This window comes from Phalacrocorax aristotelis, chromosome 6, assembly GCF_949628215.1.
Source record: "Phalacrocorax aristotelis chromosome 6, bGulAri2.1, whole genome shotgun sequence".
Classification (NCBI taxonomy): Eukaryota; Metazoa; Chordata; class Aves; order Suliformes; family Phalacrocoracidae; genus Phalacrocorax; species Phalacrocorax aristotelis.
In genome coordinates this window covers 34,794,296-34,808,353 of record NC_134281.1, presented here as the reverse complement: position 1 = coordinate 34,808,353, position 14,058 = coordinate 34,794,296, and the positions used below count along the sequence as shown (strand labels likewise).

The 14,058-nt window shown below is 41.6% G+C and overlaps 1 protein-coding gene across 2 annotated transcripts in view; it reads left to right on the top strand.

Moving 5' to 3' along the window:
• NOTCH2 (notch receptor 2) overlaps positions 1 to 14,058 on the top strand; it is an 87,357-nt gene that overhangs the window by 15,659 nt on the left and 57,640 nt on the right. For both annotated transcript variants that reach the window (XM_075097133.1, XM_075097131.1), the window contains exons 3-5: positions 4,459 to 4,718; positions 5,408 to 5,743; positions 12,273 to 12,395. In XM_075097133.1, coding sequence (XP_074953234.1) covers positions 4,459 to 4,718; positions 5,408 to 5,743; positions 12,273 to 12,395 — 719 coding nt within the window. The remainder of the gene's footprint in view (positions 1 to 4,458; positions 4,719 to 5,407; positions 5,744 to 12,272; positions 12,396 to 14,058) is intronic.

Here is a 14,058-nt window from a genome sequence, read left to right as displayed (position 1 = left end):
AGCTGATGCAGCCCACAGGACATTTTCCCATTTCAAACTCTCTAGCTTTCAGAAATCATGATTTGAATTAAGTTGTATGTGAAATTTGTTCTAAAAGATTAAATTCCTGTTGAAGTAGGTTAAGAGACCTCATGTGCTTCCAGAAAGCGCCAGAACAAAATTCGTCTTTCTGAGTGTTAGATGGAAAACTGAGGAGAAACAGTGGCTTTTATTTGGGAAAGATTTGGTTTCCTGTTCTGAGCATGTCATTTGGAGCTGACACAAGCTGCTACAATTTTAAGCTGCTCTGTAGACAAGTGGCACTTTTTTTTTGTTCTTCTAAAGAGAACTTGAAAGAGTAGGTTGGGATGAGAGCAGGGCAGGGGTGGTGGGAAGCTGGAGTTGCTGTTGTGGATAATCATATCCTTTAAAGAAGTCTGGACTTAAACCCCACTTTTTCAGTGTTTCCCTCTATTTTTGGAGAAACAACGTGGTGTCCAACATGAATCGGGCAAATATTTGCAGTTTTGTCTACACCAATATTTAGAACTAAATTACTAGTATTTAAGCCTAGAAATGATGATGTCAGGAGACATGGTTGAAAATCTGGACTGTAGGTTTTTTGTTCTTTAACATTAAAAAATTATTGTACTGAATTGCTGGAGGGGAAACTTGCATAACTGTGTGACCAAGCACTTCTCCAGGAGGAGAAGAAAGTGGTGGGTACAAGAGCCATGTATACCTGACCTACAATCTTTCCCGAGGCAGGCACGTTCCCTCTGGCATATTCTGTAAGGCTTTGTCCTTCCAAATATGAAGAACTAAAGTTAAAAGAGCTTTTGCTGTTCCCTGTTGGAGTGCTCCCTCATGTTTTTCAGATTAGCCTCAGAAGATAGCAGAACAAGCCCAGCCTTGGAGACCTCTTCAACTTTGTACCAGAACATTTGTGTATGAAATGCTGGGCTGTTTGTGGGTGATAGCTGTGAGCATCGTTTTAGAGCCCAGGCCTCAGCTTTCCTTTTAAAATCCTACCAGCAATACTCTTAATCAGTGTTTAGGCTTCCTGTTACCTGTGGGCAGTGGTTAAATACACCTTCCAGTATCCCCAAGTGTTAGGAGGGTGGGAGAGAAGGCATATTTTGGTGGCTTATTTGCTTGTGGACAAAACGTGAGACATTCCTTTAGACCTTCTAGTTTGTTTTACAGGCTTTCAATGAAAAAGTACTTCAGGGCTTATCGTTTAGGTGGGTTTGGTTTATTTTGTATTTGTTGGAGTGATGGGTGGCATTGGAGGACCTCTTGTTTGCCTGATGAGATGCCCTAGGTGGGGTTCTGTGAAGTTCTGGTTTGTTGCTCTTTCTTTCATGGTAAAGAGAACTACAAGTGCGTGGCCTGTGTCTGTTGCTGTTAGTTGGAGGATCTTGGTGTACTGATGGCACTGAAGATGTCTGAGCTGCTGAACTCTCACCATCGCTGGTGAAACCAGAAGAAATCCCTATAATGAAATCCTGTAAGTCTTTTGGGACTGAAGTTCAATTTGACTTTACACATTTATCAGCTGCATATAGGTGTCCAGAAGCATGACTTAATTGTAGTTATCCAGATGGTCTCTGAGCATAGCTAGCTAGTGCACCATGTGCAGGCTTGAATGCCGTGGGAGTCGAGCAGTCCTCCAGCTTCTGGCAAGTCCTATTTGCTGGTTGCCAGATTTCTATGTGATTGAGCTCCTACAAAGCTGTGCTGTAGCGCACTGGCATTTCTAACTGATTTCTAAGCCGTATCAAGGAAGGATTTGGGATGTTAAAGGAAGCCTATAGAACTGCCATGGTTTAGGCCCTGAATACCCGAGGTGGCCTCTCGTGTGACATGGCAGTAGCTCATGCTGACTGACAGCCTTCAGCTGTTATACCAAGGATGGCAGAAGAGGCAAAGGATATTCTGCAAATGGTATTGTCTCAGGATTTGGCTTCTGTAACTTTATTAATCCTGCTTTGCCCTGCAAAAACTCTTCTTTCATGTCTGTTCCCAGGCATGAAGTTGAAAGTAACATGGTATGGTGAAAGGAGCTTAATTTGGGTGTGGGGAATGGTAAATTACAATTATGCACATCTATTATATCACTTTCCTGCTTTAGACATATGGCTAAGGCTAGTTAATAAATTTTAACATGAGAAAAAACAGTTGTGGTCATCTAGTAATGACCCCTTGCGTAACTTGGATAATAACCTCGCTGAGTAGCTGTGTTTGAACTAGCGTGCGTACTGTTTCTGAAACGGCCAGTCCTGGTGTTCTTTTAAACAAGCATGAGTGATGGAGAAATTCTGCTGCAACCTTAAATGCAGTGTTCCAGTTGTTTCTCTCTGCTGCTGAGAGACTGTGTATAAGCCTGTGTCTGAAGATAAAGATATTGTCCTGTTTCTAATTTGAATTTATCTAGCTTGAACTTCTAACTGCTCAATCCCGTTATCCCTGTACCTTCTAGATTGAGAATTATTGTTAAATCTGAATTTCTGTGTGGGTGCTTGGAGCTTTTAACTGTCTCCTTCTCTTCTCCCTTTGATAAACAGACTGAGCCACCTGAGCTTTTCATTGTGTCAAGAGTTTTCTATTAATCATTACTGTTGGCTTCTTTGAATTCGTTTCAGCTCTTCCTTCTTAAAGAGCAGACACTAGAACTGATGTAGTGGTCTGGTAATGGTTGTGCCGTGCAAGTATTATGTGTAGCATGGTCTCATTTACTCCTCCTTGATATTTGCTGTTTGTACAACTAAAGTATTCCTGGCTGAACTGCCTTGCTAGGAATTCACGTTCAGCTGATTGTTAGGAACCCCCAGAGCAAGCCTGTCTTTCCCAGATTAGTCTCCTGTTTGGGGGAGGATGCTTTATATGTTTTGTTTCTAGATGCATGACTTCTCAGGGCTTAAAGTACTCTTTGCATGCTGACTGCTTTGTAAAGCAGTTCATGTTACTACTCTCTATCAAGAATGTGTCTTCTCTCTTACCTACATGTTTGACTAGTGTTGTTATTCATGGATAGGTGTTGAGTAGCACAAGACCAAAGGCAGATCCCTGTAGTATTCTGTTAAAAACACAGCTTCGTGACCCATTCCTTTTTTTTTTTTTTAAACTAAATTTTAATGCCTATCCAGTTAGGTGGTGGGTTTTGTGTTGTTGGGGTTTTTTTTTTTCCAAGCCGCCATACACATCTAAATGCATAAGGAAAAGGCAGTCTCTTTCCTGTTACATTCTTGTCTTGGGGCTAGCTAGACACTTTGTGTTTCTTGCAGTTGGAATTCCTCCCTTTGGATTTAAGTAACTCATTGATTTAATAATTGCACCTATCCTGTTTTGGAACAAAGGGCATCTAATGTTCTGAACCTCTGAATTTTTTGCAGTGAAATACATGTCCTCTCCGGCTGTGTGTATCCTGGGTTACATACCAGTTACAGCATACAGCTGTGCACTATAGGAAAAACTGCAAGTGGACAGCCCTGTTTTGAATGTTAGGTGTTATTTTTATCCAGCATAAAATCTAGCAGCTTTCTGTACCTTAAAGAAGCCAATGGAACCATGGGTGAAACAAAGGTGGGGTTTGCAGGCTTGCTTGCCTGGGTCCTATATTGCTGGAAGTTAAATGGAAAATTCGTAGTACAAAGGCCAGCTAATAGATGGATTACAGCTGACAAGTGTAGTCAGACTGTATTGACATAAGTTTAGGTTAGAGAGAAATAACTGCAATTATTCTGCAATCGCAGATCTTTGTATAAAATATTACCCTAGTTATAGATAGTGTGTGTGTACTCATTTTTCTGTGGGAGACAGAGGAACAATGACCTTGTCGTTAGGGTGCTAGCCGGGGCGTGGGAGACCTGACTTCAGGGCTTGCGCTGCTAGCTGAGTGCAGGCTTCAGCATGTCATAGTCCCAGATGCACTTATCAACATGAGGATAACAGTATAGTCCTGTCTCATGGGAGTGTTGTGGAGAAAGATCTGTTACAGATCTTCAGGCCCTCAGACACTGCGTTTGTACAAGGTTTATAAATATTTTGGAAGATGGATAATACCTGGTGTTAATACCTATTACTGAAACTGCTTGGCTTCCTCCTAAAAAAGGATGCTTATTAGAATGGGAGTAGATGCAAGGAATTAATTGTTACTCAGCCATTCTTTAACACTTAGGCTTTTACTGAAGTTTTGAAGGGAGGTGCAAGGAGTTCCTGCATTTGATGTAACTCTGATTGTATGCAGTATTAACTTAACTTCAAATTGCAAAATAAATATTCAGTGGCCTCCTTTGGGACATTACCAGAAGACAGCCCTGTTACATCTATGACGTTAGCATTTACATCTGTTAGTGCTACCGTTAATTATGGCAAATTCCAAGACTTTCCGTAGTCATGGGATTTCATTCATGGTGTCTTTCCAGGACAGCAAGGCTTCAGGTGAATATGCCGCAAGTAACTTCTTCTCTGTTGCAGGTGTCGAGAGGGCTTTCTTGGAGAGTACTGTCAGCACAGAAACCCCTGTGAAAGCAATACCTGTAAGAACGGGGGAACTTGTGAAACTACGCCTCTGATAGGAAAGGCTACCTGCAAATGTGCTCCAGGGTTCACGGGAGAGGATTGTCAATACTCTGAATCCCACCGCTGCTACGTGTCCCAGCCCTGCCTGAACGGAGGAACTTGTCATCCCCACAGCCAGGATACATATGAGTGTGTCTGTCCTCCAGGTTACACAGGTGGGGTTCTGCCTTTGTACCTTCAGACTCCCTCCTTTGTGAATTAATTCATCTTGGAATGTTCTGGAGCAGTCATAATACACTCTCAAATTTACTAGCTCCAGCACAGGAAATAAGAAGTCGTCGTCTAAACAACTTCGTGACCAAAAAAAGCAAAGGGGGGTAGGGAATCAAACTCCATACCCTTTACACATAAGCAGAAAGATATTTAGATCTTGTGAGGTTCTCCATGTGGGAAAACTGAGTGCAGAAGCTACTCTGGAGTAGCTATTACGCTTCGAATTCAGAGTCTACCTTCTGGAAAAGTTGAAGTAAACATGCCAGCAAAATCTTTCTATGGGAAAACTAGGATTGAGTGCCTGAGGGGAAGCATGGAAACTCACTCTTTTCTTTCTTGAAGGGAATGTAGAAGAAGAGTGACTGTCAGTGTGTAGTATGATTTCAGGTCATGGGTTCTTTTTATAAATTACAACATTCTATATTTGCTGTTACCCTGTAAATAAAATGACTTCATACTGTAACCACAAATTGATTTTTGTTTCAAATATAATACTGTAAAATGCAGACATAATTTTTCCTGTAATAAGTTTAAGATTTAGTACATCAATCTCTTGAGGTAGCATGAAGGAAATACTGTTTTCCATAGAAATAACTTTTTGTTAATGGAGTGCTTTGTCTTGATCCTACAGGAAAGGATTGCCAGTGGATTGATGCCTGTACATCTCAACCTTGTGCCAATGGAAGTACATGTACTGTATCTGGAAATAAGTTCTCCTGCATCTGTCTGTCTGGCTACACTGGCCAGAAGTGTGAGATAGATGTGAATGAATGTGTCACACCAGGCCTTTGTCAACACGGTGGGACCTGTGTCAATTTGCCTGGTTCCTACCGCTGCCAGTGCAAGCCAGGCTATACAGGGCATCGCTGTGAGAGCATATACATGCCCTGTTCCCCATCACCCTGTATGAATGGAGGAACTTGTCATCAAACAAGTGACTTCACCTTTGAGTGCAACTGTCTGCCAGGTAAATGGTGCTTCTTCAAAGTGCTTGGTTTTGTAGTCCTGCCACTGCATTCCTGCCTGTGTGCTTCTGAAAACTTATCTTGGAGTTTGTGTGATACTGGTGTAATGTAACCCTGAAGGGAGAAATTGCATCAAGGCAGGAAGCTCTGCTAGGATGTTAACTTCTGAGTGTCAGGATTTCATTATGTGGAAGGGAAGAAAAGGGAAGAAGGCTAGAAATGTCAGGTTTCTTTGTGGAATGCAATTAGAGGCAGAAAATCAAATAGGTAGGAACTATGAGGTAGATTCAAGGAAATTAGGGTGGTATCTCACGATGCCCATTTGGAATACCAAATTCCATGAACATAAACCCTTATAAATACATGGTTTTGTGTCAGTAAAGGCCACAGTTAATTTCAGTGCTTGAATGAAGATGAATGTCTTTTTCCTTCTGTCTTTACTCTTAAAACATATTGGTTTCTATTCCCTTCCTTTTTCTTCTCCAGTTCCACCAGATCTTATGAGATATCATTCCCAACTCACCATACCCTTTTTGTCCTCTAATACCTCCAGATAAATTATGCTTGCTTGTTTTCTGATGCTGTTAGCTGCTCTGAGTTAATCTGCAGCAGGGGTGACATGCTTACTCAGGATGATGGGCTGTATTGGTTTTGTGTGTCAAGCTGGGCTCCAATCACCAAGGCATCTGTCTCTACAAATTACCATATGTCACCTAGTTGGGACCCTGGTGGTCTCATCCTGTCCTGCTCCTCCCCATCCACTTGTCATACTGACCGCAGGGCAGTACACGTTGTCTTTGCGCATCAGGTTTTATTTTTTCAGGCTGCTATTTTTTTACTGAGTGATTCAGTCCATGGGAAACTGATTGTTTGGAAATGCTTTTGACTAGACTTCCTACTTAAGTGTATTGCAGTTTGGCACATGAACACTTGGTGTGTGGTAATCTAGAAAAGTAAATTCTTTTCCCTTAAGCATTTCTCTGTTGTTATTTATGTGAAAGATGTAGCTGCTGTATACTGCTTAGGATGAATGCAGAGTGACTGCGTTCTCATGAGGATCACCTGGAGTCATAGGTATCTGTGGAAAGAGCATTTAGAACTTGTGAAGAATACTCTCTTTCTAGAGACCTTTGCATTGAAGTGTTGGTTCAAATGACCTTGCACATACATTGCCAACCTTAGCTAGTGCCTGCACAACAACTTTTTGGGTTGTCTGGGCAAGCATGTGACTTTGAAGAATTTAGGAAAGTTATCTTAAAATAGAAGGTTGTATCATGTTTATTTTTGTGTGAAAGCAACCATTTCTAACTATGCTTGAAGAAACAGTGCTTGTACTTATGGTATCTTTGAAAATGCCATATCTTAACTAACAGTTGCTCTCAGGGAATTTACTGCTTTTCTGCTATGCACCTTTTTAAAAGGAAATTGGAGACTAAGTAGCTCTGGATTAACAGGCATGATCTGAAATTTAGAATTTTCTTAAAGTCAGGTCTGCTGAGCCATTTTAAGGAGTTTAGGATCTCATGCAGAAGCAGTGTGATGGGAAGAAGAGGGGAAGATCAAGTTTGAAGGACTTAATCCTTTAAAGCTGATAAGTTTGCGTTCATGACTCTTACAGGGGCACGAGACTGGGTAGGAGCACATTTTCCCTTAGACAAGCGTGTGGGCTGGCTAAACTACGGTCAGGAAATGAAAATGAGATTACTATAGTAACAGTTAGACACCCACACTGCTCACACACGTTTTGGGTTATTAGCTGCTTTTTTGGACTTGTTACACAATGTGTATAGTGGGGGTGAGTTAATGCGGCTTTGAGAGCCTTCGCTTCTGTATTTCCTGTATTTGTTTAAGTTGGCAATGTTGTTTTGCTAGCTTGATTTTTTTTTTTAAACTAGTCATTTGAAAAAGAGCAAAAAAAGAGGTTGGAGAGGCAAAAATGCTTACATTAAACCCTTTGATAAAGGCAAGGCATCCAGCCATTTCTTCTCCCTTAACAGTGAAGCATGCAGCACAAAATTTCTGAAGTGTTGGAAAGGGTTCTGTCTGGGAAGGAAAGGTCAACAGAGGGAGAAGAGAAATTGTGGTCTGTTGCGCCCATGGAAGATGAGAACAAGGTCTGCTCATCTGGAAGAGTGCCAAGAGTATTGACTAGAAATTCCTCTTTAGACTCCTTCTCTAAATTGGAGCAATGCCGATAGTACTGTGACTATAATTGGAATTGCTCTAGCCCTTCCTTCTGGACTGCCTAGAGATGTTACCATAGCTCAGCGTAGAGGCGGGAGTCAGTTACATCATAAACTGCTGGAATGGTTTTTGATATGATTTTGTATCTTGTGACCTGTGAAACTGCTTTGAAGAAACTGACTGTGCCCAAGCAACAATTTAAGCATAATCAGGTTACTCCTGGACTGGCCCCAGAATAAGTTCTTGTTTCCTGTAGATGTTTTCTTCTTTGCTTTTGAGTGAATTTCAATTTTTGTAAATATAGATAGATGAGAATGAGAGCTTGAAAATATGGAAAAAGCCTACAGCCTGGGGTTATACATCACAGCAGCTTCTTCTACTTAGTGCAAGCACTGTTTACTAGTGCAAGTACTGTTTATCCACAGTGTAGTCAAGCTGCTATTTTAAATTCTCAGGTTCCCATTTAACTTGTGGATTTACACAAACAAATCTTGCATTAGGTAATTCATGAAGTCATGTGTTAGAAAAGGTCAGCATTTGGTGGCAAGTGTAAGTGAAGAGTTATAATTACTGTTGGTATTATATCTGTATGAATGGTAACTTATTTTCCATCCATCTGGTGTAATAATTTTTCCTCTGGGCTTTGATTTAGATAAAAAGATTGTAGACAAGTGAGCATGTTAGGTCAATCATAACAGATAGTTGTAGTAAAAAAACAAAAACACCCAAAACAAAATAAAAAACCACCCCAACTGTCTGTGAAAGAGACTTAACCTGAAGCATTAGCAACTCCTTTAAATAGAAGGATGAGCTCGTAGTTATAAATATTTGACAAAAAAAGAGTTCATTTGGCAACTAACCTTTAATGGAATGTTGAACAAGTCAATAGAGGAAGTCCTTAGCTGGGAAAGTGATTATTCATTGTTATCCATCAAAATAATTACCCATTAACTAAGATAAGGACCCTAGAGAATTCCAAGGGCTTGTTCAGGAAACGATCTGTCAGGCTGGAGCAGGCTGTTTATGAGAGCTGGAACACTTCCTGGGAAGAGGAAGTAACCTCACACCGGTTTGTAGCAGACTGTCACAGTGCCCCGCACAGTGAGCATCATGAATGGTGTCTAGCAGACATACAGGATTTCCCGTGGTGGGGAAGACTCTGCTTGCTGAGGTTTAGAGATGAGCTGCATCCCATGGGGTGTGAGGTTCTGCATGATGGCAGTCTTGGGGTACCAGACAGAGTGCGTGCCTCTCTGCTCCGGGTGAGCGGGCTCTCACGTGGAGCAGCCCATCTCACGTTTCTTCCAAGAAGCTGAACTGTCGGACTTGCATGCAGGCAACTGCAGTTGTGCACCTGGTATGTAGAAACTTATTCTCTGTTAAAATGATGCAGGTCAGTTTTAGCATTCTGTGTCGAGATCCCTAATTTCTTGTCAACAGGCCGTAAGTCTAGAAATAACTTGATAGTTTAATTCAGGTATAATTTCCTGTATCCATACATAATTGGTCCTGCAGAAAGTCTGAGGTGTCATAGGTTGAAATAGGCTAAGGATTAAGATTTGGAAAGAATTGGCTATAGTGCTCTGGAATGGGCTGGAGGTTTCGGATGACATAAGAATAAAGTTTTATCTACATGTATACCTCTGTGTACTAGAGGAGGAACAGCATGCTGTTAACAGTGGGAATGCTCTTCCCCTTGAGGTTTTTATTCCTTAGTTTACTCTGCTTGGAGATTTGGAGCAGAAGTCAGGATATGTATTGCAGACTGTTCTGTTGGAGGGAGAAAGCGAAGTCAACATATGAGTCTCAGCACAGGAGGGAATGGGAAACAGTGTCAGGTGTCCAAATACATCAAACCAGTGAACTCTCTGGCTTTCTGGAAAACAGTCAGGTTATGTAACTACAAAATCAGGTCCTGCAACCCAGCTTAAGTTCATGCTTGTCATGCTCAAATGTAGGTGTGTTGGCCCAGACGACCATGGCTCTAAAGGACCTGTTTTATGAAAGATTGCTAAACTTTATTAGGACAGTTTTATTTGCAAATTAAGCAGATTGCAATATTGTGGTGTAAGCTTGACTTGAAGAGGACACAAAATTCCTGCCATTATAGCTGTAGATGTTCTGAAACTAAGCCAAAGTTGTTCTTCAGAGTAAGACAAATTTAAAGGGAATTTGGGAGTTGGGATGTTACCAAAAATGGAAACTTGTGGGTTTTTCAGCTGTGCACTCAAAATAGTGTCATCTTCACCATTTCAACCCTTCCTGATTCCCTTTCCCTTGGAGATGTCTTTTGACTGAGTACGCTTGGCTGTGTGTTATTTCTCTTGAACCATTTACTACACCACATTTTTTTTGTAAGCTCTTTTTTTTTGTTTCTATTCTACTGTCACTAGTGGTATCCTCCAGCTTTTAGTGTGGGATTAATGGTTTCCTACATTTGCATGAGGTGCTTGAGGACCAGCTCTTAGATGGTAATATCGCTGGTTAAAATGTGAACATGTACAATGGCTTGGTGAGGTTTTAGTATTGGGGTGACTTCCATGGTTTATTATTACTCAAAATCATTGGGGTGCTTTCAATTTGTGTGCACTACAGTGAGATACTTCTAAATAAATGCCTGCTGTTGGGAATTTGTTTACTAGCAAGTAGGGTAGGTCTTCATATTGTCTGAGCCGAAAGGCTAGAAACTTAAACCTTTTGAGTTTGTGGTTCTGGGTGTGTTTCCATGCTGATCACATTGCTGGCGTGAGTGCCTCTCTGGTCGGTGGGATGATTCTCCTCAAGCCGAAAAGCAAGCTGCGAGGACACCCCTGTGTCTTACAGCTGAGGCTTTGGTAATGCATGGTAGCTTTATACAGTTTTAAATAGTGATCTGATACTAATTGTATTCCTTGGTGGTTGTTCCTCAGCACCTTTTGCCAGGACGGTGCTGCTGTGATGATATGGCTAACCACGTATATTTCCTCTTCATTTTAACCTTCCCTACTGCCATGAAATTTGCAGGCTCTTGGGTGAAGGTGGGAAGGGCTTTGAAGGGAGAGGGTGGTAATACAGGGGTGTCTGTCTTTTTTTTAATGATGAACCTGTTCTTCTTTGCTGATGGATGCTAATGCACTCGATACAGCTTAGCAACAGCACTCCTCTTTGCTTCTGCCTCTTACCTGTGGTACTGGAGAAGTTCAAGAGGCAGGAATGCGTATGAATCATCTCAAATCTCTTGAGAGTAGTGGTAGTCTGGAGAAGATGCTTCAGAGCTTTACAGTCTGTCTCATCTGCCACACAGCAAGATCTGTGTCAGACCAGATGTTGCTTACAGGGTCTGTGTGACTTGACACAGATGTTATGACAGTGTCTGGAACAGGGCATCAAAAGTAGAGGGGTAAAAGCATAATTTTGGATGAGGGGACTGTGTCATGTTAATATTACATTCCAACGCAGTGAAAAGCAGAGCTGATGTTTTAAATTAATGCGTGCATTCTGGAATCATTTACTGCATCCACTTGTGCTTTGATAAATAGTGCTCTCATCCAGCAGAAATGGCAGGTTTATTTAATGAAGCATGAAGTAAATCAGCAGGGAGAATCAAGGGGAAGATGGATTATTGACAATTCCCTTCCCTAATGTCCCCAGCTCTCCTTATTTGAGAGGAGAGGGAGATCTAGCAAGGATGTTTTGCCAGTGTGGCTACATTCATTAGGAGCCTTGATTTTTCGTTGGGGAAGGGTGTCTGGTTTCTTCTGCTTTTCAGTCAGGGCTTAGTGTATAAGCATCGCTTGGGTGGTGGCTGGTCTGTTGATTGACTGCCTTGTCTAGCACTGCAGAGGGCCAAATTAGGAATTTGGAAGCTCATTTTCAAAGCATAGAAGGTCTTTTTTTGATGTTGCCAAGACACGTGAACTATGCAGAGGTATTAATGAAGTGAACACCAGGCGCTCTTTTGCCGTGGGAAGAACTTGTCCTGGGTGTGCTCTAAGTGCTGCTTGGTGGGCAGTGATGAGTTTACCTCATAGTAAACTAAATCTCTTGGTCTTCACTTTGTTTGCTTTGAGTGACAGTGCTCATTAGTGACATAAAGAAAAGAATATCCTTGTCTTTTTGGTGGTGAAAACGTATTTGGCCATCTACCCACAACACCAGTGTTGTAACTGTGTAATCTGACCTCCATGCTATCAGCAAAGGCATTCAACGAAGTCTCTGGTCAGCGTGCTACATTGAAGTTCATTAGGATTAGGTTAGCAGGGTAAATCTTGAAGGAAAAAAAGAAGCGGGGAAGCTACATGAAGGGTGAATTCTCCTCAAAAGAGTCTGGAAGCCTGTTTCAGTGTGCTCTTTTTCTGTTTTGTCCAGGTTTCGAGGGAAGTGTCTGTGGGCACAACGTTGATGACTGCCCAAATCACAACTGCCAAAACGGGGGTATATGTGTGGATGGTGTGAACACGTACAATTGCCGCTGCCCACCGCAATGGACAGGTACGTACTATGGAAAACATTCCTGTATGGGCTGGGCACGCTTCACAGTAACAGAATGCAGGACTTCTGGCCTTCATCCAATGTACAATTGAAGTTGAATACGGCTGAATGCAGCTCGCATCTGTGACTTGTTCTGCAGTCTGGGGGCAGATGTCAGTGGAGCCCTTAAAAGAAAATTGTTTGCATCAAAGCCACCACAATGGAGGGCAATTTCCCATTGCACCAGGCAGTGTTACAAGCTTGTATGTGCATGGGTTTGACAGACAGGTACTGTGATTCTGGAGCCTCAATGTAGTGCAATTATCAGAGGTGCACTTTTGCTTGTATGGATTACTTTATAAGAGGATATGTATTATACAAAAGTATAAAGCATGGCTTTTATATTACAGGTGTGTGCATTCATAGTGCTTTGCTGATACATCCTGGGGGTATTTTTAACCTGGGATAACAATCCTCATGTAGATAGTAGTAATGCTGCTGAAGAACAGGGCAAATCTGAAAGAAGTCATAGGTGGGGGAAAGGGAGGGGAGAGAAGTGTATGTATGGAAGCTTATGTTTTTGCTACCCTTGTTTTCCTGCTGTGACTGATTTTTATCTGGAGCTCTCTGACTAGCAAAGCTACTTTTGCTTCATAAATGAGTCTGCTTTACTCTGAGTCTGTAGGGGGAAAAAGTGTGAATTTCAAGAAAGTGTTATGCATGATGTAAGGAAGCAGCTTACAGGAAATTCAGTGTCATCTTTAGTCACAAAATGTCTCCATACCTCAAAAATAAACAAATACCTCCGGTTTTGGGTTTGGTTTTTTTTTTTTGAGTCATAGTAGTCATTCTTAGCTGGCACACTTTTCCAGCTGAGTATAGTTTTGCCCTTCTTTCAAAATAATAGGTGTAAAAACAGCCCCAGAACTGGAAAACTGAGGTATGGACTCAATTTGCATTTTTCCTTTCATAAAGTAGATTGGGATACTTGTTTTGGAACTAAGCTTGAACTACCTCCTCAGGTTCTGAAGAACCTTTAGCACATTTTTCTCTGAATCCAGAAATTACTGTGTTTGAAACAAGAACGTCTGTAGTGATTGGTAGTTCAGACAAATGCACTGTGAAGAGTTTGCTAGAGACCAGAGGTTTCATGTTGTTCTAGTTTCCCTCCCTCCCTCCCCCCCCACCCCCCCCCCGCATCATCCACATTATAAACCAGTTGTCATTAACTGCAAAGGAGGCTGCCAGTTATGAACCCTCATTAAATAAATTATATATTCTTAAATGAAGTTCAAGCCACGTAAGTGAAATGTGCTACTGCTCACATAGCTTTTTGAAACTAGGTGTAAATAGGAGAAAATGAGTCCTCCCCTTCATGAACAAGTACCCTTGCTTCTATACTGCTTCTCTCTCTGTATGTCCTTGAAGCCTGCAGAAAGTGAAACCTGCAAAGCAAAACATGAAGAGAGCTTGGGTGTGGAGCCAACAACCCTTTAGTGACCCCTAAAATCTTACTCCATGCCACAGAAATTATAAGCCTCATTATGGCTTCTAGCATGTCTCATTATAGATTAATCTCAGGCTTATTCCTGAAGCATAGAGGATATGATGGATCATGACTGTGTACAGTGTGAGTAGATAATCTACAGGGGATTATTTTGCTTTGTAGAGGCATTGTAAACTT